Genomic DNA, 26,598 nt, shown 5'->3' on the forward strand with positions numbered 1-26,598 from the left:
GAAGGTGGTGGTGAGCTGCCTTCTTGAGCCGCTGCAGCCCATGCACTGCAGGTTGGGGAGGTAATTCCAAGATTTTGACCCAGCGACAGTGAAGGATTAGTGATTTATTCCCGTGTCATGATTAAAGTATATTGGAGGGGGGCTTGCATTTGCAAGGCTCCCATGCTGCCCTTGTCCTTCTAGATGGAAGTGGTTTTGTGTTTTGAAGGTGCTACTTTATGATTTTAGTGAATTCCTGCGGTGCGTCTTGTGGATACTGAACACTGCCGCTACTGAGCATCAGAAATTGGGGGAGTGGATGTTTGTGGATTGTCCTGGATAATCTGAAGCTAGTTGAATGTTCTTGAAGCTGCACTCATGCAGGCAAATGCGAAGTATTCCATCACATTCCCGACTTGTGCCTTGTAAATGGTGGACAGACTTTGGGGAGGCAGGAGGTGAGTTACTCTTCACACTATTCCGAGCTTCTGACCAGCTGTTGTAGCCACTGTGTTTATGTGATGAATCCAATAGAGTTTCTGGTCAGTGGTAATTCCCAAGATGTAGAAGGTGGGGGAATTCAGTGATGGAATGAATATTAAGAGCCAGGGTTAGATTGTATCTTATTGGGGATGGCCATTGCCTGGCATTTGTGTGGCATGAATGTGCTTATCACTTGGCAGCAGAAGTCTGGATGGTGTCCAGATTTTTTTGCATGTGAACATGGACTGCTTCAGTATCTGAGGAGTCACAAATGGTGATGAACGTTATACAATCATTAGCAAACATTCCCACTTCCGACCTTATGATGGAAGGAAGGTCATTGATGAAGCAGCTGAAGATGGTTGTGCCTTGGACACTGCTCTGATGAACACCTGCCAGGGCTCCTAGATTCCACACTCCATCGAATGCAGCCTTGATATTAAGGGCTGTCACTCTCACCTCACCTCTGGAATTCAGCTCTTTTACTCATGTTTGAACCAAGGCTGTAATGAGGTCAGGAGCGGAGTGGCTCTGGGGGAACCCAAACTGGGCATCACTGAGCAGGTTATTGCTGAGCAGGTGCTGCTTGATAGCTCTGTCACTGACACCTTCCATCACTTTACTAATGGTCGAGAGGAGACTGATGGGGTGGTAATCAGCCGGGTTGGATTTGTCCTGCTTTTTGTGTACAAGACATACTCTGGCAATTTTCTACATTGTCGGGTAGATACCGGTGCTGTAACTGTACTGGAACAGCTTGGTTGAGGGAGTGACATGTTCCGGAGCACCAGTCATCAGTACTAATGCTGGAATGTCTCCAATCATTTCTTTATATCTTGTGAAGTGAATCGAATTGGTACATGTTACATTGGGGACCACATAGGAGGCTGGGTTGGATCATCCACTTGACACTTCCTGATTAAGCTTTTTGCGAAACTTTCAGCCTTATCTTTTGCAATAATGCGTTAGGCCATCATTGAGGATGGGGATATTTATGGAGTCTCCTCCTCCATTGAGTTGTTTAATTATCCACCATCATTCACAGTTGGATGTAGCAGGACTATAGAGCTTTAATCTGATCCATGTGGAATCTGTCTATTACTTGCTGTTATTCTTTGGCAAACAGGTAGTCCTGTTTTGTAACTTCACCAGTTTGACACCTCATTTTCAGGTATATCTGGTGCTGCTCTTGGTGTGCTCTCCAGCAGTCTTCATAGAACCAGGGTTGATCCCATTGCTTGATGGTGATGGTTGAGTGGGAGATATGCTGGGCCATGAGGTTACAGATTGTGCTGGAGTACAATTCTGCTGCTGTTGATGGCCCCAGTGCCTCATGGATGCCCAGTCTTGAATTGCTAGATCTGTGCAAAGTCTGTCCCATTAGGCTCAGTGATAGTGCCACACAACATGATGGAAGGTGTTCTCAATGTGAAGGTGGGACTTGGTCTCCACAGGGACTGTCACTCTTGCTGATACTGCCATAGACGGGTACATCTGCAGCTGGCAGGTTGGTGAGGATGAGGTCAGGAACTTTTTTCCCTCTTGTTGGTTCCCTCACCACCTGCCGCAGACCCAGTCTAGCAGCTATGTCCTTTAGTAGCTGACCAGCTCGATCAGTCATACTGCTGCCAAGCCACTGTTGGTGATGGACATTGAAATCCCTCACCCAGAGTACATTTTGTGCCCTTGCCATCCTCAGAGCTTTCTTTAAGTGTTGTTCAACACGGAGGAGAACTGATTCATCAGCTGAGAGAGCATAGTACATAGCAAACAACAGACAGTTTCCTTGCCCATGTTTAACCTGAAGCTAAGAGACTTCATAAGGTCCACAGCAAATGTTAAGGACTCCCAGGGCAATTCCCTCCACCTGTACACCACTGTGTCACCACGTCTGCTTGCTCTGTCGTGCCATTGGGAAAGGTCATATCCAGGGATGATAATGGTGCTGTTGGGGAAATTGTCTGTGAGGTATGATTCCATGTGTATAATTATGTCAGACTGTTGCTTGACTCATCTGTGAGACAACTCTCCCAATTTTGGCACTAACCCCCAGACAGTAGTGGGAAGGACGTAGCCAGACAGGGCTGGAATTTTATCATTGTCATTTCTGGTCCCTAAGCCAATGCTAGGTAAGGTCTGGTTTCATTTCTTTGAGACTTTGTAACAAGTAGTACAACTGAGTGGCTTGCTGGACCATTTCAGAGGGCAATTGAGAGTCAACCACATTGCTGTGGGTCTGGAGTCACATGTAGGCCAGACCAGGTGAGGATGGCAGATTTCTTTTCCTGGAGGGAATTTGTGAATCAGATGTTTTATTCTGATAATCGACAATGATTTTGTAGTCATCAGTGGATTCTTAATTCCAGATTTTTAAAAGATTGAATTCAAATTCCACCATCTGCCGTGGCAGAATTTGAACACAGATTCCTAGAATGTTATCTGAGTTTTCAGGATTATTCGTCTAGCAATGGTACCACTGGACCATCAGCTCCCTTTCAAAGTCTTGGTTCAGAAATAGATCTTCAGCATAAATCCCACGCCAGAGATTTGAATCAGTAATCTAGGCTCACATTTCAGTGTAGTACTGGGGTCTCCAGGCTTCTGGATGAAATGGTGAGCCAAGGTGGAAGAGAATGGTGTTATTTGGAGAATGGGCAACTTCTCCCAGTGTTCCCAGTCAACTTTTATTCATTAACCAATGTCATTCTTATTTGAAAAAAGCAAACAGGTTGTCTAATTTTTTGTCTCATTTCTGTTTGTGAAACCGAGATGTGCACAATTTGTGTGTCACGTCTGCTTCCATTGTGTCAACTGTTATACTCGAGCGTCATAGGGTCAGTACAGAAACAGATCCTTCAGCTCAAATCATCCACACTCACCAGGTTTCCTAAAATGAGCTAGTCTCATTTGCCTGCATTTGGCTCAGGTCCCTCTAAACCTTTCCCATCCAAATCCCAGTCTAAATGTCTATTTGGCTGTAATTGTACCAGCCTGTATCACTTCCACTGGCAGATCATTCCATACACACACTGCACTCCGTGTGAAAAAATTACTGCTTAGGTCCTGTTCACATCTAGCTTTGGACTCTCCTACCCTAGGGAAAAGACCTTAGCTATTCATCTTGCCTATGTCCCTCATGATTTTATAAACCTCTATTAGCTCACCCCTCAGCTCCAGGGATAAAAGTTCCAGCCTATCTAGCCCTCTCCTTATAACTCCGATCTCAGTAATATCCTCAGAAGTTTTTTTTTGTGCCTTTTCCAGTTTAATAACATCCTTTCTACAGGAGGGCTGCCAAAATTCTAGCAATACTCCCAATGTGGCTTTACATGACATCCGAGCTCCTGACTGATGAAGGCAAATGTGCCAAAAGCCTTATACACTACCCTGTCTACCTTCAAAGAACTATGTACCTGAACCCCTAGGTCTCTCTGCTCAACATCACGCCCCCAGGGGCCCTACTATTAACTGTGTAAGTCCTGCCCTGATTTCTCTTACCAACATGCAACACCTCGCCTTCATCTAAATTAAACTCCATCTACCATTCCTCGGACCACTGGCCCAGTTGATCAAGATCCTGTCATAGTCTTAGATAACCTTCTTCTCTGTCCACTATACCACCAGTTTTGCTGTTGTCAGCAAACTTGCTGTATTCTCATCCAAATTGTTTATGTAAATGAGGAACGACAGTAGAGTCAGCATCGATCCTTGTGGCACACCGCCAGTCACAAGCCTCCAGCCTGAACAATAGCCCTCCACCACGACCTACCATCAAGCCAATTTTGTGACCAATTGCCTTTGTCTTCCTGGATCCCTAGTGATCGAACCTTACTACTTCGGTCTACCATGTGGAGCCTTGTCCAAGGCCCTGTTAAACTCCATGAAGACAACGTCTACCACTCTGTCTTCATGTATCTTCTGGTCAGCTCTATAAATACAAGTCATTCCCACTGTTTACTCAGGAAAATTACAGAATTCACTCAAAAGCTACAACTTTGACTTTCAGATTTGACCACTGGAGTTTCACACATACACCAGGCAGTTGTCATGGGATGAAGATTCTCACAGTACACTTACGGAGAATGGACCAATGCACACTAACAATGTAACTGCATGCTCATCCCATAATGAAATAATCAATGTAAACCCAAGCACACCAGCCACTTCCTCATCATCACAACAGTGTATGTAGCACAGAGCCACTATAGACACACACAAACTCTCTCTTTCACACACACACACACACACACACACACACACACAGGCATTTTTGACCATACTTTGAAGACATTTTATATCAGAAGCTTAGCCTTTTTCACAAACAATTGTTGTTAAAAATGGATTTAAAAATTTACATAGAATTTAGATCAATTTGGGGAATTTATGATTACAGACAATGTTAAATGAAATTTGAGTGATGTGTGCTTTCTAATAGAGGTTCAATTTTAAATATACTTGGTCATAATTACATGACAGTTAGGAAGTGTTCTCAACCTTTTTTCTCGTAAACTTCCAGAATACTAACTCAAGTTTTCATTGTTACTTGCTGCTTTTGCTTTTACTGAGTGTAGAGACAGTAAATCAATTGTCATGGCAACCTTTTAAACCTGTGGAAACATCTTGGTGTCCCCTACAATTCCGAACCTCTGCCAACATTTTTCACAGCCTGTGTATTAGAAAATATATTTTTAAGGCTTATTTTCTCTATTCCACTAAGTATCATCAAAACTCTTGGCAGTGCCAGATCTCTCCAAAGGGCTCATGCTATGATATTATTGTTCCTTGTGAGTCAGCGCTCCACAACTGAACATCCGGTTCGATCACAGTTTGACACAACTGTGGGGACTGGTCAATTTTCTTGTGTTGCAACTGTCACACTGCACACTTAATAACCACACTGTACCTCTTCAAGAAGACTTTGGGAAGTTGACTCTGCCAAAAGCTCATGTAACTGAGCAACGCACTTACCTAGTTTACATGTGACCTATTTGAACACATATGCAACACATCAATAAACATGGATAAGGAGGTGTAGAGTTGGGCGAACACAGTAGGCAAAGCAGCATCAGAGGAGCAGGAAGGCAGCTGCTTTGGGCCTAGACCCTTCTCTGAAAGGGCCTAGGCCCGAAGTGTCAGCCTTCCTGTTCCTCTGATGCTACTTGGCCTGCTGTGTTTGTCCAGTTCTACACCTTGTTATCTCAGATTCTCCAGCATCTGCAGTTCCTACTATCTCTCACATTAATAAACACCTTTGGATTTCTTGCAAGATCCATTCCACAATATGAACATTTTGTTTTGTTAATTTTAAATTTATTCTACCAGTCAAACTCACAATAAAATCACAGAAATGCTACAGCCCCAGAAGGTTGCGTTCAGTCAATTTTGACTATGTTGAATTGAATAACAACTCACTTAATGTCATTCTCCCACCTTCTCCTTGTAGTCCTGCACATTCTTCCTTTTCAGGTAACAGTCCAATTCCTGACTGACTGCTTCCAAATCTACAACCTGTAGCACCTCTATGGCCAAAGCAGCAGATGCACACAAACATCATCAACTACAAGTTTCTCTCTGAGGTGCATATCATCCTGTCATGAGGGTGGAATCACTGTTCCTTCACTGTTGCTGGGTCAAAATACAGGAATTTTCCTTCCAATAGCACTTTGGATTAAAAACAGAAGTTGCTGGAAAAGCTCAGCAGGTCTGGCAGCACCCCCAGTTCTGTTCTGAGGAAGGGTCACCGGACCCCAAACATTAACTGTTTTTTCCCTTCACACATGCTGCCAGGCCTGCTAAGATTTTCCAGCAGCTTCTGATTTTGTTCCATTACAGCGTCCACAGTTCTTTCGGTTTTAATTTAGCACTTTGGATTCGCCTAAACCGCATGAACTGGAGCAATTCAAGAAGACAGCTCACCATCGCCTCCTCAAAAGAAATTGAGGATGGGCAGTAGGTGCTGACCTGGACAGTGAGGTTCAAATCCAGTGGCTGAACAAACAAAAGACTAAGATGTAGGAGCAAATTACTGCAGATGCTGGAATCTGTAATGAAATCAAAAATTGCTGGAGATGACTGTGTGTCTGAAAGCAAGTTAACGTTTTGAGTCGAGATGATTCTTCATCGGAGCTGATGTGAAGTGTGGAGGCAGCTATGCAACAGTTGGGGATGGTGGTGGGGAAGGGCAGAGTGCTGGGGGAGAAAGGATGTTGATAGTTCAGATTAAGTGATCACAATGTGAGAATAGCAGAACAATGGTGTGTCTAAATGCCAGTCTGGGAAGAACAGACAGTTTTACTGGGTTGCAGAGAGGGGAGACAAGACATGGTGACAGAGAATGTAAGAAGTAAAGCTAAAAGAAAGGGAAGGAATGGGTTGACAATTTCAAGCTGTTGAAATCAATATTATGCCCAGAAGGCTGTAAAGTGCCTAGTGTGAAGATGAGATGATGTTCCCCCACTGCAGCATGCAATGGACAAAACAATGGGCATATAAGGCTAAAATACCTCTGTCACAGCCTCAGGAAATGTTTCCTGACTTTAATTATTAAATACATGAAAATCTTTACTATTTCTTCTGAGCTTTTTCGAAGAAAATTACAGCATGCATTCACACAATAAAGGCAATACATACCTACAGCAAACTTTGGGATATTTCTGTCATCAAATGGATTACATTGATAGATACTGATAGGTAATCCAAGCCTTCCTAGGATTGTCTTTGGAAACTGACTCTTTATCAACGGATGAGGAGAGAGTGGAGTGTTAACGTACCAATCATCATTGACTGCACAAACAGGATTTCCATTCAGACCTTTAAAAAGAGAAGAGTTGGAAAGAGACCATCCTGAATTTGATTTGAGAGATTTTTAAATCAACCTGATTGTGCATGTTACAATGCATGTCTGGGGTAGGTGGAATTTGAACTCAGACCTCCTGGCTGCCATTGCATCACTAGAATTTTATAATACATTGAGGGATCTAGGAAACATTACTCAGAGAATAGCATTTTCCATCTGTAACTAATACCAATACTTGCAACTTTCGTACAACTCCCAAAGTCTTTCTACTTATCATTTACATTTAAGTCGGATATCTGTATAAAAATACTTGGTTTTATAGAAAATTAAAGGTCCAAAGGCATAACATTTGAATAATAGTTAAAGATCTGGTTGACTTGCCACTTTTTGAAATTGGACAGCATGAATTATCTGGCCAGATAGATATCAGATGTGTCACTGATAATGATCATGTCCATTGAAAGTTTCACTAATGTAAAACAGATATTAATCCACTTAGAATCATAAAGACGCACAGACCTTTTGGTCCAACTTGTCCATGCTGACCAGATATTCTAAATTAATCTAGTCCCATTTGGCCCGTGTCCCTGTTTAAAAAGCCCTTCCCGTTTATATACCCATTCAGATGACTTTTAAATGTAATAATCATACTAGCCTCCACCACTTCCTCTGGCAGCTCGGTCCGTACACGTCACCTTCGGGGTGAAAATATTGCCCCTCATGTCCCTTTTAACATTTTCTCCCCCCTCACCTTGAACCTATGCCCCCTGGTTTTGCACTCCCCTACCCTGGGGAAAAGACCTTGGCTATTCATCCTATCCATGCCCCTCATGATTTTATAAATCTTTATAAGGTCACCCCTCAGCCTCTGACGCTCCAAGGAAAATAGCCCCAGCCTATTCAGCCTCTCCCTAGAACTCAGACCATCCAACCCTTGCAATATTCTTGTAAATCTTTTCTGAACCTTTTTCAAGTTTAACAACACCTTTCCTGTAGAAGGGAGGCTAGAGTTGAACACAGTATTCCAAAAATGGCGTAACCAATATCCTGAACAGCCACAAAATGACCTCCCAACTCCTACAGTCAATGCATTAATCAATAAAGGCATGCGCTGTGTGCCAAATGCCGTCTTCATTACCCTGTCTACCGGCAACTGCACTTTCAAGGAACTGCGAGCCTGCAATCCATGGTCTCTGTTCAGGACCCTGTCATCAAGTGTATACATCCTACTCTGATTTGCCTTTCCAAAATGCAGCATTTCACATTTCACAGAATCCCTACAGTGTAGAAACAGGCCCTTCAGCCCAATGAATCCATACTGACCCTCAGAACATCCCACCCAGACCCATACCCCTATAACCTACACATCCCTGAACACTGCAGGCAATTTAGCACAGTGAACCCACCTAACCTGCACATCTTTGGACTGTGGGAGGAAACCAGAGCGCCCGGAGGAAACCCACGCAGACACGGGGAGATTGTGCAAACTCCACACAGACAGTCGCCCGAGGCTGGAATTGAACTGAGGTCCCTGGTGATGTGAGGCAGCAGTGCTAACCACTGTGCCACTGTGCCACCATGCCGCCCTAGTTTATCTAGATCAATGGCAGAGATGCCTGTAATTCTAACACAGAGTTGAATGTGCGGTAATTACCGGGTTATGGTAATGCATTGTAATGCAAATTTAGCATAACCAAATCATTCTTCCTCATGCAAACAGCAATCAACGAGGAATAAAATAGCATGTAGCATGGAGAAACAAAGACTCTGAAATCTTTTATGGTGTGAATATATTTACTTTATAGACAGATATGTTAAGATAAATGGATCTTCAATGTTGTCTAAATTGTATAGCATTGCAAATTATACACTTACAAATGGGTCTTACCATTGATGTGTTTTACTCGGTGAGGATGTGGGTTATGCCGGGAGAAAAAGGAATGGTAACTGAGCCTTCCAAAACGTGAACTGCTCTTTGGTTTGGACTGTGGCCTTTCGGCATCAACACTGAAGCGGAGGAGGGAATTAAGAGGCACAGTGCCCAATTTGTCCATCGTCTTATGCTCGTCCTTGTTCATGAATGGATCTGTCACTGGTTGCCCTAATTTCTCCATTATTTCTTTTATTGATGCCTTCTCAGCACTTTCAGAAAGAAATAGATTCAATGACAAATAAATATCCATGAATGAATTGTACAAATTTCAACTTGTATTGTAAGGAAGCAGAAATCGAAACGATCCCCACTTTAACAAAAGCGTGCAACATTTAAATAACCTCATCCTCATTATTAAATTCCCTCCAGAGATCCATTTCTGCCCAACTCCAACTTTTCTCTGCCTCATAACCCTCTGAGAGTGATCATTCAATTCTGGCCTCTTGTACAAGTCCAATTTTACTTCCTCTTTGACTCCCATTGAAATAATCTTTAATATCTATCTTCTTGAACAAGCTATTGATGACCTGTTCTAATCTTGTCAATTTCTCTTTGACAGTGGCCCTGTGAAATGACTGGGATAATGTATTCCAACAAAGTGCTGTATAACACAGAGTTTTGACCATGCGTTATTATTTCAATTCTGTAAGACTTAAATCGCACCAATAATCCTTCTATAACTAGCCAATATTTTGTTCAGCTTTTATCCCGATAATATTGTTTTATTTCTGAGGATGACCAATTAATAACTGATGGAAGAACTCATAGAATTAATGACAGTTCAAGCACGTGGAAAAGATTTGGAAAAATACCACGGAGTGTGGATATGCATTGTGGAAATCTATAAAAGCAGATTTCTCCACTTTGAACGGCTTTCTGAATTGGGTAGGAACAGACTGACATAAAGAGGAAGACAGAAGTAACATGGCCACGTGCTTAAGATGCATTAGAAACAGAAAATTAACAGTTCTCCATGACATTATTTTACTCTGATTCCAGTTCATATTCACACATTCTTGGCACACTAACTATCTTGAATCTGCTGTATAGATGCAAGTTGTTGTATCAGTAAATAATGTTGGACAAACATTTTAATGTTAGGAAAATAAACTTAGAAAAACATGATGACTCAAAAAATGCAGATAATAGGTAAGAGTGCTTCACTCCATTTGGTCTCCTTACTTGACAAAGAATGTACTGGCACAGGAGGGGTTACAGAGGGTATTCACTAGAGTTTTTGAGATGATTACTGGAACTAATGCAATGCTATTGAGGCTGGTTGGCTCTCCAAGCTGGTTTGTTGTTCCACAGACATTTTGTTACCATGCTTGGTAATATCCTCAGTGCGGCCTCTGATGAAGCATCAGTGTCTTCCCGCCTGGTTTTTAAACTCTGGGGTCCGTGTGATGGGTTGCCTCACTTCTGGGTTTCCTCTGTAGTGGAGTGTATATGGGGTGTAGTGGTTTGTATCTCACACTACGTGGTAATACCTGGTTCCTGAGCTGATGTTCTGGGGTCCTGGGTTCAAATCCCACCATGGCAGATGCTGGAATTTGAATTTTTAAAAAAGTCTGGAGCTAAGAATCTACTGATCTGGCCTGCATGTGACTCTAGACCCGCCGCAATGTGGCTGACTCTTGACTGCCCTCTGAAATGGCCAAGCAAGCCATTCAGTTGTATCAATCGTTACAGAGTCTCAAAGAAATGAAACTGGGTGGGTCACCTGGCATCGGCCCAGGCACTGGAAAAGACAACAGTGCAAACAGCCCTGTTGACCCTGCAAAGTCCTCCTCTCTAACATCTGTGGGTTAGTGCCAAATTCCCACCCTAATAGCACTGTGGGTAAACCTACAGCAGGAGGACAGCAGCGGCTCAAGAAGGCAGCTCACCACCAGCTTCTCAAGAGAAACTGGGGATGGGCAAGAAATACTGGCCAGCCAGCGATGCCCACATCCCACAGAAAAAATGAATAGAAAAAAACTGAGGCATAAAATACCCAGTACTTCACCGGAGGTGCGCTGACGAAGTTACCTAGCACGGTGACGAAACGTCTGCAACGAAACCCACCAGATTGGTGAGCAAGCCTACAGCCTGATGTTCACTCGGTTGATTCCGGAATTCAGAGAGTTGATTTATTAGGAGAGATTGGGATGTCCGGAACTATACTCATCGGAATTAAGGAAAATGAGGGGGTATCATATTAGAAGCATATAAAATTATGAAGGGAATAGATAAGATAGAAACAGGGAGGTTGTTTCCACTAGTTTGTAAAACTAGAACTAAGGGGCATAGCCTCAAAATAAGGGGGAGCGGATTGAGGACTGAGTTGAGAAGGAACTTCCTCACCCAAAGAGTTGTGAATCTATGGAATTCCCTGCCCAGTGAAGAAGTTGAAACCACCCTCGTTAAATGCTTTTAAGGCAAAGATAGATAGATTTTTGAACAGCAAAGGAATTAAGGGTTATGGTGAGCCCATGAGTAAAGGGAGATGAGTCCACAAATAGATCAGCCATCATCTTATTGAATAGTAGAGCAGGCTCGAGGGGCCAGATGGCCTACTCCTGCTCCTATTTCTTATGTTCTTATACCTCAAATAAAAATGTTGGTAGTTTACTTTAACTGAACACTTCTACTTTGATTAACCACTAGGTGATGTTGATTTAAAATCCAATTCCACTTTTGAGAGGAGTTTCTGCCGTTGATGATTTTAAATAGAATGCATAAAAACAAGAAAGTGTGCAGCATTAAATTGTGACTTTAACAAGTGGTGACCTATCGAGATTGGAATAAAAATGAAAATAGCCTGAGATAACAAGGTGTAGGTGTAGGATAACAAGGTCTGATGCTGCTTGGCCTACTGTGATCATCCAGCTCTACACCTTGTTATCTCAGATTCTCCAGCATCTGCATTTCCTACTATCTCTGAAACAAAAATAGCCTAGTTTTCCCACATTACGACATACTCACTCCTGCTTGCATTTGGATGCAACAGCTTCACTCGTTGCTGTAGTCATTATGTAACTTCTGCGCACATGACGAAATGCAAAAAGAGAAAAGAACAAAGATTCTTCAGTAAGAATAGAAAATATAAACAGAACCAAATGGTACTCAATGTGAGCAATTGAGTTTAGAATTAAAAATATAATTTCACTGGCAACTGACCTTCAGTGATACAGCATGTTCTCATAAATAGAAAGTAAATGCAACTATTAATTTTTTATTACTAACTGTAGTGATTTATCTAGGAATAGGGTCATTATTGAAGAGAGAAAACTATGTTCTAGCAAAATGTTTCTTAAACCTTTCCTGGTGCAATCACAGTTTAATGCAGGGGAATAAGAATGTGGTGCAGGGTTCCCAGGGCTCTGAGGATTGAAATCAGTAATTGACTCTGGTAGGAAGATGTAAGAGTCTGGAATTTTGTATAGAATGCAGTTCGATTCATCCTGGGTTGTTGTCTCATGTACTTATTACGTCTTAGTGCTCATTCTCCTGACATTCAAATAGTTCCCTAACCAGTGTTCAAGAAGTCTGTTTAGTGACAGATTTAGGGATGAAGCCTTTTTAGAGGGGAATCGCAACGTTACATTTGAGGATATGAGGTGGGCTCCTGAATTGCAGTCATATTCAATGAACACATCTTAAATTGTTAAAGTATATAACAAACCTCTTAAAGGAAGGCAAATGACATAAGACCTGACACCATTTAAGTCACGAATGCATTAAATCGAATGAAAATAATCTTTGACTTCTAGTGCAGTTGCTATAATGTCACAAATTGGTAACAGAGGAAACTTTTGTGGAGGTGAAATGAAAAGCAGATATCTTTGACCAAGGACGGAATGATTGCTCAGAGTATTCAATAATTGAAAGGAACAAACAATGCCAACATTAAATAGTTGGGAAGTGTACCTTGAGCAGGAACCTTGTGTTCTTTGTTAAAACACAGAAGATACAACATTAGGAAGATCAGATCAACTGATGTGTCAAATAATAAGGTTTTATAACAATGAGGGTTTAATTAAACAACAGTCTGCTGTTTGTCCTGCCCACTGATACTCCAGCCTCAATCTCCCCCATTCTTTTTCCAGCATTTACAGCTTTGCACATTAATTATCCGTTGAAAACACACAACATAAACGTCCTTCTAATTGTATTTCCCGAATTTTCTGCCTGTCTCTTTCTCACTCTGTAAACAATATTTCTTTCCTTCACTTCATTTTGCTTTTTGTGCTTGTTTGGACTCTAATTCACCCTCATGTTCAACTCTATTTTGTTTTCAATGCTTAAATATTATTGATGAATGGAATGTACCATTGGTCCTGCCACATTTTAAGATATTAGAAACCTCATTGACTTTGCTGTGCTGTTACTCAAGCTGGCTTCACTGAAGTTACAGTTTAAATTATGTTCAAGCTGAGAGCTGGAGGAAAAAGTCTAACAAACAGTGCACACCAATTAATGTAACATGTCCACAACATACAGCCCAATAACAAGATTTCACAGTAACTGGAAGGAATGTGTGAATTAAGACTGTAACAGGTTTGTAGCAATTGTCACTTCCAGCAGTCCCTCTGGTGGGATCTTCAAAACATGTTCAATACAGAACTGGATCAGAAAAAAAACTGAAGGATCACTGTGTTGATTCAAGAATACTGCCAGTATAATATTAAAGCCCTCTCAACTGTGCAAAATCCTCCTTATTAAGATCTAAGGGCTAGTGCCAATACTGGCTGAGTTATCCCACAGACAGCCTGACAGACATACTCATTGAATCATACCTTACACACAATGTCTCACACACCCGCATCGCCTTCCCTGAAAATGTTGAGTCCCAACAGCAGGACAGGCCCAGCAGAAGTGGTCAGGGAGGAGTTTTTTTTCCATTCATTCTTGGGATGAAGGCATCGCTGGATAGGCCAGCTTTTAATGCTGGGCATCCATGAAGCGCTGTGGGCCATCAGAGGCAGCAGTATTATATTTTTACACAATCTGTAACCTTATAGCCTGGCATATCCCCTCTCAACCATTACCCTCGTGCCAGGGATCAACCCTGGTTAAATGGAGAGTGCAGGAGGACATACCAGGAGCAGATCCAGGCCTAATTGTATACCAAACAGCATGATTAGCCAGTGACAGAGCTAAGCAATCTCACACACGATGGATCAGATCTTAGCTTTTGCCACATCCAGTCATGAATTATGATGGATAATTAAATAATTCACTAGAGGAAGAGGTTTCACAAATATCCCCATCCTCAATGATGGAAGAGCCCAGGTCATCAGTGCAAATGATAAGGCTGAAGCATTCGCAGCAATTTTCAGCCAGAAGTGCCAAGTAGATGATCAACCTCAGCCCCCTCCAGTGGACCCAGCATCATTGATACCAGTCTCCAGCTAATTCGATTCAAAGCACGTGATATCAAGCACTTGTCGGAGGCACTCAATTCTAAGGCTATGGGCCCTGACAATATTCCGGCAATAGTACTGAAGATTTGTGCTCCAGGACTTGCCACTCCCCTGGCCAAGTTCTTCCAATACAGTTACAACACTGGCAACTACCTGACAATGTTGAAAATTTCCCAAGTTTGTCCTATACACAAAAGCCAGGACAAATCCAACCAGGCCAATTACTGCCTTATTGGTCTACTATCCATAATTACTAAAGTAATGGAAGAGGTCATTAACAGTGCTACTAAGCAGCACTTGCTTAGGAACAACATATTTACTGATGCTCAGTTTGGGTTCCATCGGGGCCACTCAGCTCCTGACCTTGTTACAGCCATATTCCAAAAATAGACAAAAGAGCTGAATTCCAAAGCCGAGGCGACAGTGACTGCCCTTGACATTAAAGCAGAATTTGAGCATGTCGTCAAGGATTTCTAGCAAAACAGGAATCGAAGTGAAAAGTGGCAAGTAACATTTCCTCCATACAAATGCCAGGCAATGACCATCTCCAACCAGAGAGAATCTAACCATTGTTTGTTGATGCTCCGTGACATTACCGCCACTGAATCTCCCACTATCAACATCCTGGGATTACCATTGACCAGAAACTGAACTGGAGTAATCAAATAGTCCTGTGATTACAAGTACAGGTCATAGGTTAGGAATCCTGCAGCAAGTAACTCACCTCCTGTCTCCCCAAAGTCCACCATCAAAAAGGCACAAGTCAGGAGTGTGATGGAATACTTACCACTTGCCTGGATGAACGCAGCTCCAAAAATACTGAAGAAGTTTGTTACAATCCAGAACAAAGCAGGCTGCTTGATTGGCATCACATCCGCTCCATCCGCCACTAGCGCTCAGTAGCAGCTGTGTACTACTACAAGATGCACTGCAGAAATTCACCAATGTACCTTAGACAGCACCTTCCTAACCCACAACCACTTCCATCTCCAAGGACAAAGGCAGTAGATACATGGGAACACCACCTCCTGCAAGTTCCCCTCCAAGCCACTCACTATCCTGAGCTGGAATGTTCCTTCACTGTGACTGGGTCATAATTCTGGAACTCCCTCCCTGACAGGAATTGTGGGCCAACTGGTAGCGCATGGACTGTAGCAGCTCAAGAAAGCAGCTCACCACCACCTTCTCAAGGGTAATTAGAGATGGACAGTAAATGCTGGCCCAGATAGCAAAGCCCATGCCCTACGAGTAAATTAAAAATGGCTGAAAGACCACAACTCACATTGAAAAGTTGGCAAAATGCTTGTGCTATAAAGATAACCATAACTCTCAGCTCGGACAGGATGTGGTAAAATGAAATTTGGAGTTCTTTCTCTAGCTTTATAAAAATTCTCCTGAAGACACATTTGCAGTTGTATGGATTATTCAGCAAAAAAAACCAAGTACCATCAATATGAAGATTATTCTCTCACTACGTATTTTTGATAAGAATTTTTAAAGATAAAATAGCTGAATATAAAGGTAAAATATATAATGGTCAGTTTATAACTAGAATGTCCTTTGTGCTGCTGACAATGATATATCCTTAAGAGGAAAAGCTGAATGTGACACAATTTGAAAGCTTAAATGGCAGGAATTGACTCATTCGTCAGAAAGACCATTCTACTCCCTGTGTCTTTGTTCTGCAGCTTCCCTCAGCATGTTTGAGTTTAACAGCTCTCTCAATTTTCTCCATTCTTTCTACAGTATGCCATGATTTTATCTGACCTTTTTGCCAATGTGATTTTCTCATTCCTACAACTTTGCCTGCATTCACTTACTTAATATCCGTTAATTGGATTTCCTCAGTTATTTTAACTATCCTGTTTAGACATGCTGTGACAAATCTCTGGAGTGGGACAGTGTTGGCCCAGAGGCAGAAACATTACTGCAGTGACAGAAGAGCACTCTCCAGGTACTCTATGTTTAAACATTTCTCCTGTCTCCTGTGAATTCCACCATAGAGTTTTTGGAGGTCTACTTACTTGGACTCTTACTGACTTAATTCCCCTTTCTGGGAACCACTTTGTAGTTTGCCCCTGAATCAATGCCCTTCATTAGTAAAGTCACCATAGTCCCAGCTCTGTCATCAACGGATGGTGAGTTTAACCACATTTCAGGTAAGGAGCGAGGGTGTTAAGGCAGGACATTCATAGCAACCTCAGCTAGTGTGGGAATTGAACCCACTATAGGCATCATTGTGCATTTCAAACCATCCATTCCATCCGATTGATCTAACTGACCCCAATGCCCTAAGTGTGATACTTGGAGTAAAATCTTTCTTTCCAACCACCTCGCAACACAATGCAAGTCATTCCATATGTGATATTTTTGTCACATGAGTATAGCAAATCCAGGGGTGGAATTGGATAACTGGGAATTTGTGAGGTTCCCAAGTCTCCCTGTTCAATGCTGCTGTATCATTGGTGACTCCCCAGAATTCCCAAAGAACCCTGAAGCATCTCAAGCAATTTATAATGAACCAGTTTCCTCCACCTCCCACTATTATTAGCAATGCTGTCAATTCTGACATGATCAACTTCGCTGAAATATCAGAACAGGGTTGTTTGGATTTGGGAGAGATGACTTGAACTGTACATAAGTTTAAGGAGTAAGTAGTTATCAAGTGTTAAGGGTAACATATTAAGGGACAGCGTACAGCTTTAGAGAAGGATGTCTAACTGTGCTGAAGCCTTACTAATTTTCCTCCCAAGACTCTGTCATGTGATCTCAAACATCACCATGGAGGGGTGCCATTCATAAAGCCCAGGCATGAACCCTTATAAGTGCAAAATAAGTGCTTGAATTTTACACCCTCATTCTCAGAGGGCTTGCTTTGCTTTATTCAGTGTCACGTACACAGAGGGAGGCAGGAAAATAGAAACAATGACATAAACAGCTAAGAACATCAGATGGAGGAAATGCTTTGCAAGAGATAGAGCATTTCATTAGTATTCATGTCAGAATAGGCTGTATAATGTATGACAAACTAAGGAAGAAAGCAACAACAACCAGCAATGTTAAAGTAGAAACTGCAGAGGAGTGTAAAATTTCAAGACTTTCGGAATCAGAATATTATTGGTTGTATGTTTCTAACATCTTCTATCTTTATAACAATCAAATTTTGGGAGAATAAAACAACTTTCCCAAACTAAACTAGTCCCATTTGCTTGCATTTTGACCCATATCCTACTGATGTAATCACCCAAATGTATTTTAAATGTTGTAATTGTACCTGCATCTCTGGTAGAAAAAGTGGGAGATGCAGGTACAGTTACAGCATTCTACACACAAACCACCCTCAGTGTGAAAAAGTTGCCTCTCAGGCCTCTTTTACATCTTTCTCCTCTCACCTTAAAAATATGCCTCTTAGTTTTGAAATCACCCACCCTTGGCAGAAGTCCTTTGTTATTCACCTTATCTACGCCTTTCATGATTTTGTAAACCTCTGTAAGATCACTCCTCAAACCCCCTACACTCCAATGAAAAATGCGACAACATATCTGGCTTCTCCATCTTTCTCAAACCCTCTATTCCTGGCAACATCAGATAAATCTTTTCTGAACCCACTCCAGTTTAATAATACAGTTCTGAAAAAGGGTCAACGGACCCGAAAGGTTAACTGTGATTTTTTTTCTTCACAGATGCTGCCAGATCTGCTGAGCTTTTCCAGCAACTTCTGTTTTTTTTAACCAGTTTAATAATATCCTTCCTCTAATAGGGCAACCAGAACTGGACACAGTACTCCAGAAGAGGCCTCACCAACATCCTGTGTATGACGTCCTAGATAGAAATATCCTGTACATGATGTTCTAGATAGATATGATAAATCCTCTGTATTCACAAAACCATGTATCATGAATTCAAGTAACAACAAAATTAGACATCAGGGGCCAAAAGACATGTTTTTGTGATTTTTAACAAGCTCTGCACACAGAATTTCATTATTCACAGGTGTTCTCAGGAACAGGAATGTTTTGTTTTTGTGATGCTAAGCAAAGGATAAATATTGGCCAAAGACACCACATTATTCTCCTTTGGAATGATGCCTAAGCTTCGGTTGGGGGTTTGAACAGACCAGTGCGTTGTATGAGGTTGTCTGCAATATTGTCTGAACTGGTTCTGAGGAAGGGTCACTGGCCCAAAATGTTTAGTCTGATTTCTCTCTGCAGATGCAGCACGACCTGGTAAGTTTTTTCCAGGAATTTCTGATTTCTCGCACAGGCAGTTCCTTTGTTTTTCATTTCTTCTGTACTATTTTCTTTTACTTCTTTTTTCTGTCAGAGGATTATAAGTCTTTAGACTTCCCTTCCTCAAAAGACAGTGGATACGGAATCTTTAAATCTGGCAGAGAGCTAAATTCTTGATTACCGAGAGGATGAATGAATATCAGGGAAATAAAGGAATGTAGAGTTGAGATCAGCCACAATCTTGTGAATGGCAAAGCAGGCTCGAAGGGCCGAGTGGCCTACACTTTTATCTCGTTCATACATACTAGGATTAATTTCTACAGAATAGAGTAGAAAGCAGCTATACCAACTTCTTTGCACCATGCCTGAAGTACTTTAAACAATTCTTGAATGAACTGCCCGAAAGTATGGGGGAGGCAGGTTCAATCGAGGGATTTTTGAGGGCATTATTATTTGAACAGAAACATTGTGCAGAGTTAATGGGAAAAGAGAGGAAAAAAGCAGTAGACCATAGTTTTCAGTGGGAGAGCAATAGGGCTGAATGGACTCCATCTGCGCTGTGACTATTCTGTGATTATGGTCTCATTGCCAGGCAAATGACATCATAGCACGTGAGAAAGGGCAGAAAGGATTTTAAAAGATGCTAGCAGAATTCAGAGGAGCAACTTTTAGAGAAGAGTGGTAAAAGAACCACACAGAGGCCATATCTTGCCACTAAGCCACGTTTATTTACATGTGGGCAGTACACTGGCTATGACCACCCCACTCAGAGTAAGTCCCTCAAGTCAGAAGACTCTCTGAATCTCCTGTTTATGTATGTTAGCCAGGGCTCCCTAATTGGCCCAGGTTAATACCCCAATGGAGGATCTCATAGTCAACAAGATCCATTAGGCCCTGCTTCCAATCACTACATTTCTCACCCCCTATATAGTCTGGGGATGTAGGCCTGGTCTTTCTCTGCAACATTTCCTCCCCAGGCCTGGTCCCTGTGACTCACACTCTGACATCGGTGGCACGTACCAGACCACAGCCTGTCTCTTTTGTCTGAAGAGGAATTTCCTCCTCTTCTTCCGACAATCATGGTATCGACACTGCACACATCCTGGACTCTGAGGTTTCCTTGACACTAGATAGAGGGGGGAGAACCCGCATTTTTCTGACAGACCCTTTGGCTGTTCTGAGGGGCCAGGCATATTTTGCCCTTGATAATGAAATGTGAGGCTGGATGAACACAGCAGGCCCAGCAGCATCTCAGGAGCACAAAAGCTGACGTTTCGGGCCTAGAACCTTCATCAGAGAGGGGGATGGGGAGAGGGAACTGGAATAAATAGGGAGAGAGGGGGAGGCGGACCGAAGATGAAGAGAAAAGAAGATAGGTGGAGAGGAGAGTATAGGTGGGGAGGTAGGGAGGGGATAGGTCAGTCCAGGGAAGACAGACAGGTCAAGGAGGTGGGATGAGGTTAGTAGGTAGGAGATGGAGGTGCGGCTTGGGGTGGGAGGAAGGGATGGGTGAGAGGAAGAACAGGTTAGGGAGGCAGAGACAGGTTGGACTGGTTTTGGGATGCAGTGGGTGGAGGGGAAGAGCTGGGCTGGTTGTGTGGTGCAGTGGGGGGAGGGGACGAACTGGGCTGGTTTTGGGATGCGGTGGGGGAAGGTGAGATTTTGAAGCTGGTGAAGTTCACATTGATACCATTGGGCTGCAGGGTTCCCAAGCGGAATATGAGTTGCTGGTCCTGCAACCTTCGGGTGGCATCATTGTGGCAGGAGGCCCATGGTGGACATGTCATCTAAAGAATGGGAGGGGGAGTGGAAATGGTTTGCGACTGGGAGGTGCAGTTGTTTATTGCGAACCGAGCGGAGGTGTTCTGCAAAATTCCATCCCCTATTCCCAATCCCTCCGCCTCCGCCGCACCTGCTCCCACAATGAGGCATTCCACTCCCGCACATCCCAGATGTCCAAGTTCTTCAAGGACCGCAACTTTCCCCCCACAGTGGTCGAGAACGCCCTTGACCGCGTCTCCTGCATTTCCTGCAACACATCCCTCACACCCCGCCCCCGCCACAACCGCCCAAAGAGGATCCCCCTCATTCTCACACACCACCCCACCAACCTCCGGATACAACGCATCATCCTCCGACACTTCCGCCCCCACCAGCCAAGACATTTTTCCATCCCCACCCTTGTCTGCTTTTCGGAGAGACCACTCTCTCCGTGACTCCGTTGTTCGCTCCACACTGCCCTCCAACCCCACCACACCCGGCACCTTCCCCTGCAACCGCAGGAAATGCTACACTTGCCCCCACACCTCCTCCCTCACCCCTATCCCAGGACCCAAGATGACTTTCCACATTAAGCAGAGGTTCACCTGCACATCTGCCAATGTGGTATACTGCATCCACTGTACCCGGTGTGGCTTCCTCTACATTGGGGAAACCAAGCGGAGGCTTGGGGACCGCTTTGCAGAACACCTCTGCTCGGTTCGCAATAAACAACTGCACTTCCCAGTCGCAAACCATTTCCACTCCCCCTCCCATTCTTTAGATGACATGTCCATCATGGGCCTCCTGCAGTGCCACAATGATGCCACCCAAAGGTTGCAGGACCAGCAACTCATATTCCGCTTGGGAACCCTGCAGCCCAATGGTATCAATGTGAACTTCACCAGCTTCAAAATCTCACCTTCCCCCACCGCATCCCAAAACCAGCCCAGTTCGTCCCCTCCCCCCACTGCACCACACAACCAGCCCAGCTCTTCCCCTCCACCCACTGCATCCCAAAACCAGTCCAACCTGTCTCTGCCTCCCTAACCTGTTCTTCCTCTCACCCATCCCTTCCTCCCACCCCAAGCCGCACCTCCATCTCCTACCTACTAACCTCATCCCACCTCCTTGACCTGTCTGTCTTCTCTGGACTGACCTATCCCCTCCCTACCTCCCCACCTATACTCTCCTCTCCACCTATCTTCTTTTCTCTCCATCTTCGGTCCGCCTCCCCCTCTCTCCCTATTTATTCCAGAACCCTCACCCCATCCCCCTCTCTGATGAAGGTTCTAGGCCCGAAACGTCAGCTTTTGTGCTCCTGAGATGCTGCTGGGCCTGCTGTGTTCATCCAGCCTCACATTTTATTATCTTGGATTCTCCAGCATCTGCAGTTCCCATTATCACTGATACCATATTTTGTCCTTGCCCCACTTGCAAAGTAATCAGGTGATCCACATGTTTGTTCAGGACTGCCTCACCAACCCAAACCTTGTAAGTTACAGGTCCTGACCTTGCGTCAGCTGCGCCTCTGACCAATGCAGGGCCATTTGCATGGCTCCAGCAATAAATGTCATCTCCTGAACTAAACTGCCTCTGTCACTTAGAGGAGGTAAGTGGCTGACCTTGGTGTTGCTGATGCTGTTTAACCTCACCACCCCCCCCACCTCCCACCCCCATCCTGGCACTTCCAGGAATATCAGGTTTAACCTGGTACAGATCTTCTCCCCAGCAACTCTGCTGGAGTTATCCCTATAGCTGCATGCAGAGTGATGCTACATTTTAACAGGAAATTGTACTGTTTGGTACCAAGTAAAGCTGTAGGCTGTTTCTTTAAGCCTGCCTTCAACCTTTGGACTGCCCTTTCTGCCAGACCATTGGATGATGGATGGTTTGGAACTTTTCAAACACAGGAACTAAAACAGATAGTGTCTCAGAATTAGAGGAGGTTTCGCTTATAGTATTCCTTAAGCAAATTCATCAACTCTTGGAATGTTTTAGCTTCTGGTGCCTCTGGGAAATTAAGCCCCAATAACTGAAAATACTGTGAGTCCGCAAGCAGTCAGAAGGATTACTCATTGCTCCTCATTTGCCCCAATGTCATTTGCCCAGAAAAAGTATTATACTAATCTGGGCTTAGTTTTCACTAGCAGGAATGAACAAGTCAAGCTTTCCAAATAAAAACATGATGCCAGAAATGCTTACCCCAATCCAAGATGACTGATGCAAGTGAATGTTCTTCAGAGATGTACTGTTTTTCCCCTTTGCCAATGAAATATCTGCACAAAGGTCAGTATACCATCACCAATTCATCCTTTGTTTACATGTGCACAGTACACTGACTGTGGCCAGCCAGCTCGCAGTCAGGTCCTACCATTATGAGAATCTCCAATATCCGTCAGCCAGGGCTCCTTGATTAGCCCAGGTTAACAGCACCAATCAAAGATCTCATAGTCAATGTAAACCACCCAGTTCCAATTGCTACAATTGGGAAGAGTGAGGCTGTTCTCTATGGAAATGAGGTGATACAGAATCGATAGAATGAAGAGTTTGATCCCACTCATAGCTTAAGGAAGAAGTAGAGGCATGATGTAAGTTAACCAACAAAAAATCAAGTAAAGAAGTTAGCAGGAATTTGATGTACAGAGGGAGCACTGAGAAAGTGGAACTTCGGTACATGGAGTAGGTGATGAAGGAGAGGAAATGAGAGATGGGGTGGAAAAGGGATTGTTAGAGTCGGAGGAGGCTGGTGTGGGAAAGAAATACCAGCATCCACAGTTAGCCTGAACAATGTCTTTGGTGCTGTTGTTTTAATATAAAAGTAGTTGAACAATCATTAGAATCATTTCACGATAGGAGCAACAATTAAATCTCATCATCGCACATAAAGTTGAAATTAATAGAAATGCAGGCTGCAGCTGGTGATAAAGTTTAAAGTTTATTGAGAGTTTTCCACTACCTCAAGACTGGTTCTGTGAGTTTACTCTGTACCTACCGTGTGCATTTCCTCTCCAGTCTTCACAGCAATGTTCTGAAAATAATTTTCAAAGATAGCTCACTGAAAAAATTTCTTCCACGCAAAATATAACCATCAATTTCTTGAGCACTGGGAAAATATTAATATTTTTAAAAATATGTAAATGGTACTGTACTGTGCATTTCGCTCCAGACAGAATTATGTCCTGTTTAAAAATGTCATATTTGCATTTTTAAAATATTAAGTAACTATTCAGACTGGTTAACGACACATACACAATTCAATTAAAGCTCCTCAGCTTTTGCCATATGTTAAAAATGTTGTATTTGGTCATTAGTGATCTTCAGAAAGAAATCAGGACAACAGTACTGTTCTATTGTCAAGAAGCTAAATAAACTGGGGTACTGTGCATTAAGTATGGTACAGGGTATAAATAACTCACCAATTACAATTTCAGCACTCTCCCGTATTATCCCAACTTTAAGCAACTTCAGGCACATTGGTCTTACTGCACTTTGGTTTGTTGGTTTGTTTGTCTTGTGACTAATTCTAGCTTTGGTTGCTAGGTTACATTAATCTGCAATCAAGTTATGAGACTCAAAGATTAAATGCACAGCTAGAAACTTGGTTTTTACGCTTGTCATTTTCTCTCATTTCTGAGTCAAACATCACACTTAATGTGCAGCAATCTAGCTTAAAATTTCCAAATCATTTGTTGAGCCCAGTATAGCGCAACTCCTTAATGAGTGAAGAACACTTTGAGTTCATTTGTACAAAATAATAATAGTCATGTAATCTTTCTTCCATCATTCAACACTGGAAACACTTAAATGAACAACAGTGAGCTTTTTGCACTTCAGCATCAAGGTTTACTGTGGAGACATATCAAAAACTACTCATGGAGCTACATTGTGAATAAATTACATTATTCAGTGAACATAATGAATTTATAATTCCCTGCAATTTTTGTTGTTATGTGTTAATCAGGGAATGTGATGCCAATTTCTAAACACAATGTCCAGCTTTATAATTCGTACCATTTTCTACCTTTGTAAAAACATTTGTTCAACTAGGAAATAAAATAAAGTTTTCACTTTTTCAAAATTGCTTATTGAATTGAGATGACAGATTTTCAATTATAGTAACTTGCTTACACAGCAGCTGAAAAACAGTAGCATTCACATTTGACTTAAGAGCACTGGCTTGATAGTACTACAGAAGTTTAAAATTGAGTGCATCTGCACCATATGGACTGTAGTGGTTAGGACAGCGGCTCACTACCACCTTTGTAAGGGCATTGAGGAATGGGCACTAAACCTTTGCTGAGCCAGTGATACCCACATCTCATGGACAAATAATTAAAAAGGTTGCACATTATGAACGTTCACACAAATGCTCGTGTGCCAGTTTTCCATCATCCCAGTCTGTCTATCTCTGTCAGAATTTTATATGTTTCAATTAATTGAAATTCATTGAAGTTCATTCTTCTAAACTCTAGTCAATACAGGCCCAGTCAACCTAGTCCCTTCCTCATGCAATGAACTGACCGCCCCAGGGATCAGTCCAATAAACTGTTAGCTGCACTCCCTGTATGGCAAGTTTCTCCTTTCTTGGGTAGGGAGACCAAAACTGCACACAATACTCCAGGTGTGGTCTCACTGGAATTACCCAAAGCAGAAAACTTCAGCATAATTTTCATTTTTTAAAAAGTCTGATTTGCCTTCCACCTTTGGATGCTTGATGGCCAGACTTCATAGCAAGAATGACAAAGCTAGGATATAGTCTGGTCTACATGCCTAACCAATTGAGCTGGCTGAAGAAGCTCCTCAGCTGTTCCATCTCCTCCTTGGTAGCTATCTCATCAGTTTGTCCTGATCTGCCATGACAAATTGCAATAGAATTGACTTCTTTATAAGAAAGATTCTTGAAGTACAATTACATTTGACTTACTCTGCTTGATTTCCAAACCCCAATAGCTCCAGAAGCTTGATTACCAATTTTAAATTCCTTCCTCATTTAATTAACCATCATTTCTTCAAAGTCATTGGCAAGGCCCTCTTGTGGCACAGTGTTAGCATCCTAACCCTGAACTGGGAGGCCTGGGTGCAAGCCCCACCTGCTCCAGAATTAACATCTCTGAACAGGTTGATTAGCAAAATAGGTTACTTTTTTTAAAAAAAATCACTTTATATGGGGCCCTCTTGTGGTGCACAGATTCAGGCCCCTCCTGCTCTGGAGATGTGTAATAACATCTTTGAACAGGATGATTAGATAAATAGGTTAAATAAAGAAAAAAAAATTGAAGTCATTGGCGCTTCCATCCAGCAAAAATAATTGTTGAATCGCATCACAAAGATGTCCAAAATTATTCTGCTAAAATGCCATTCAATCATCACCAGGTTCACGTTCAGTTTTGAACACCCTTGTGGCGACAGAAACCATTCTTACTAAAAAAAAACCACAACCAGAAGTAGAAATTAACTCAAATATATCATTGCGATCTCCAGAGTGTGCCCTCTATTCTTGGTGCTACCTTTAGATCTTCTAAAAAATTCTCCTCTCCCGAGCAGGTTACTCTGAAGGAAAAACCTTTTGATATCTATATAAGAGTTACACTTCTAAGAGAAGGCTGTAAAAATAGTGAAAAAAGATTTTCAAAATTATCTTCCTCACTGCAGGAGAGTTAACCGCAATCTCTCCTGCCCCCAAACATTCTCTAAAGCCTGTAGCTGCCAGCTTAGTCTTGTTCTTATGAGTGCAACCCAGTTGGACCATTTCCATTAAAAACATTTGAGTGATAAAGCAGGTGGACCTCAGTCATCGACTTCTGAATATACTCTGAATTCTTCCCAAATCTGTATCTCTTAGTTCAGCCTCTTTTGTCACCTTGTCTTCCATTCTATCACAAACAGCTCCCAACCATGGTGACTTCTACTTTTATCTATTGCTGGAGAAGGCTGTCCATTACCCATGCTACATTGTCACCTTGTCCGGCTCCAGCCCGTCATCATGTTGACAACTCTCTGGTCTACTCC

General features: G+C 42.6%; 1 protein-coding gene across 7 annotated transcripts in view; it reads right to left on the reverse strand.

Moving 5' to 3' along the window:
- The window catches only part of LOC125467416 (protein TBATA-like), a 41,747-nt gene extending 17,654 nt beyond the window's left edge, over window positions 1-24,093 (reverse strand). Inside the window, exons 1-6 of one of the 7 annotated variants that reach the window (XM_048563190.2) lie at window positions 24,006-24,093; window positions 23,582-23,617; window positions 22,792-22,865; window positions 12,159-12,215; window positions 9,147-9,400; window positions 7,093-7,272 (exon numbers count right to left, since the gene is read on the reverse strand). In XM_048563190.2, the coding sequence (XP_048419147.1) occupies window positions 7,093-7,272; window positions 9,147-9,400; window positions 12,159-12,205 (481 nt within the window). In that variant the 5' untranslated portion in view covers window positions 12,206-12,215; window positions 22,792-22,865; window positions 23,582-23,617; window positions 24,006-24,093. Of the gene's footprint in view, window positions 1-7,092; window positions 7,273-9,146; window positions 9,401-12,158; window positions 12,216-22,791; window positions 22,866-23,581; window positions 23,693-24,005 lie in introns of all 7 variants that reach the window. The other 6 variants (XM_048563188.2, XM_048563191.2, XM_048563189.2 and 3 more) reach the window with 6 other exon arrangements.
- Window positions 24,094-26,598: the final 2,505 nt, after the last annotated feature.

This window comes from Stegostoma tigrinum, chromosome 37 (genome assembly GCF_030684315.1).
Source record: "Stegostoma tigrinum isolate sSteTig4 chromosome 37, sSteTig4.hap1, whole genome shotgun sequence".
Lineage (NCBI taxonomy): Eukaryota > Metazoa > Chordata > Chondrichthyes > Orectolobiformes > Stegostomatidae > Stegostoma > Stegostoma tigrinum.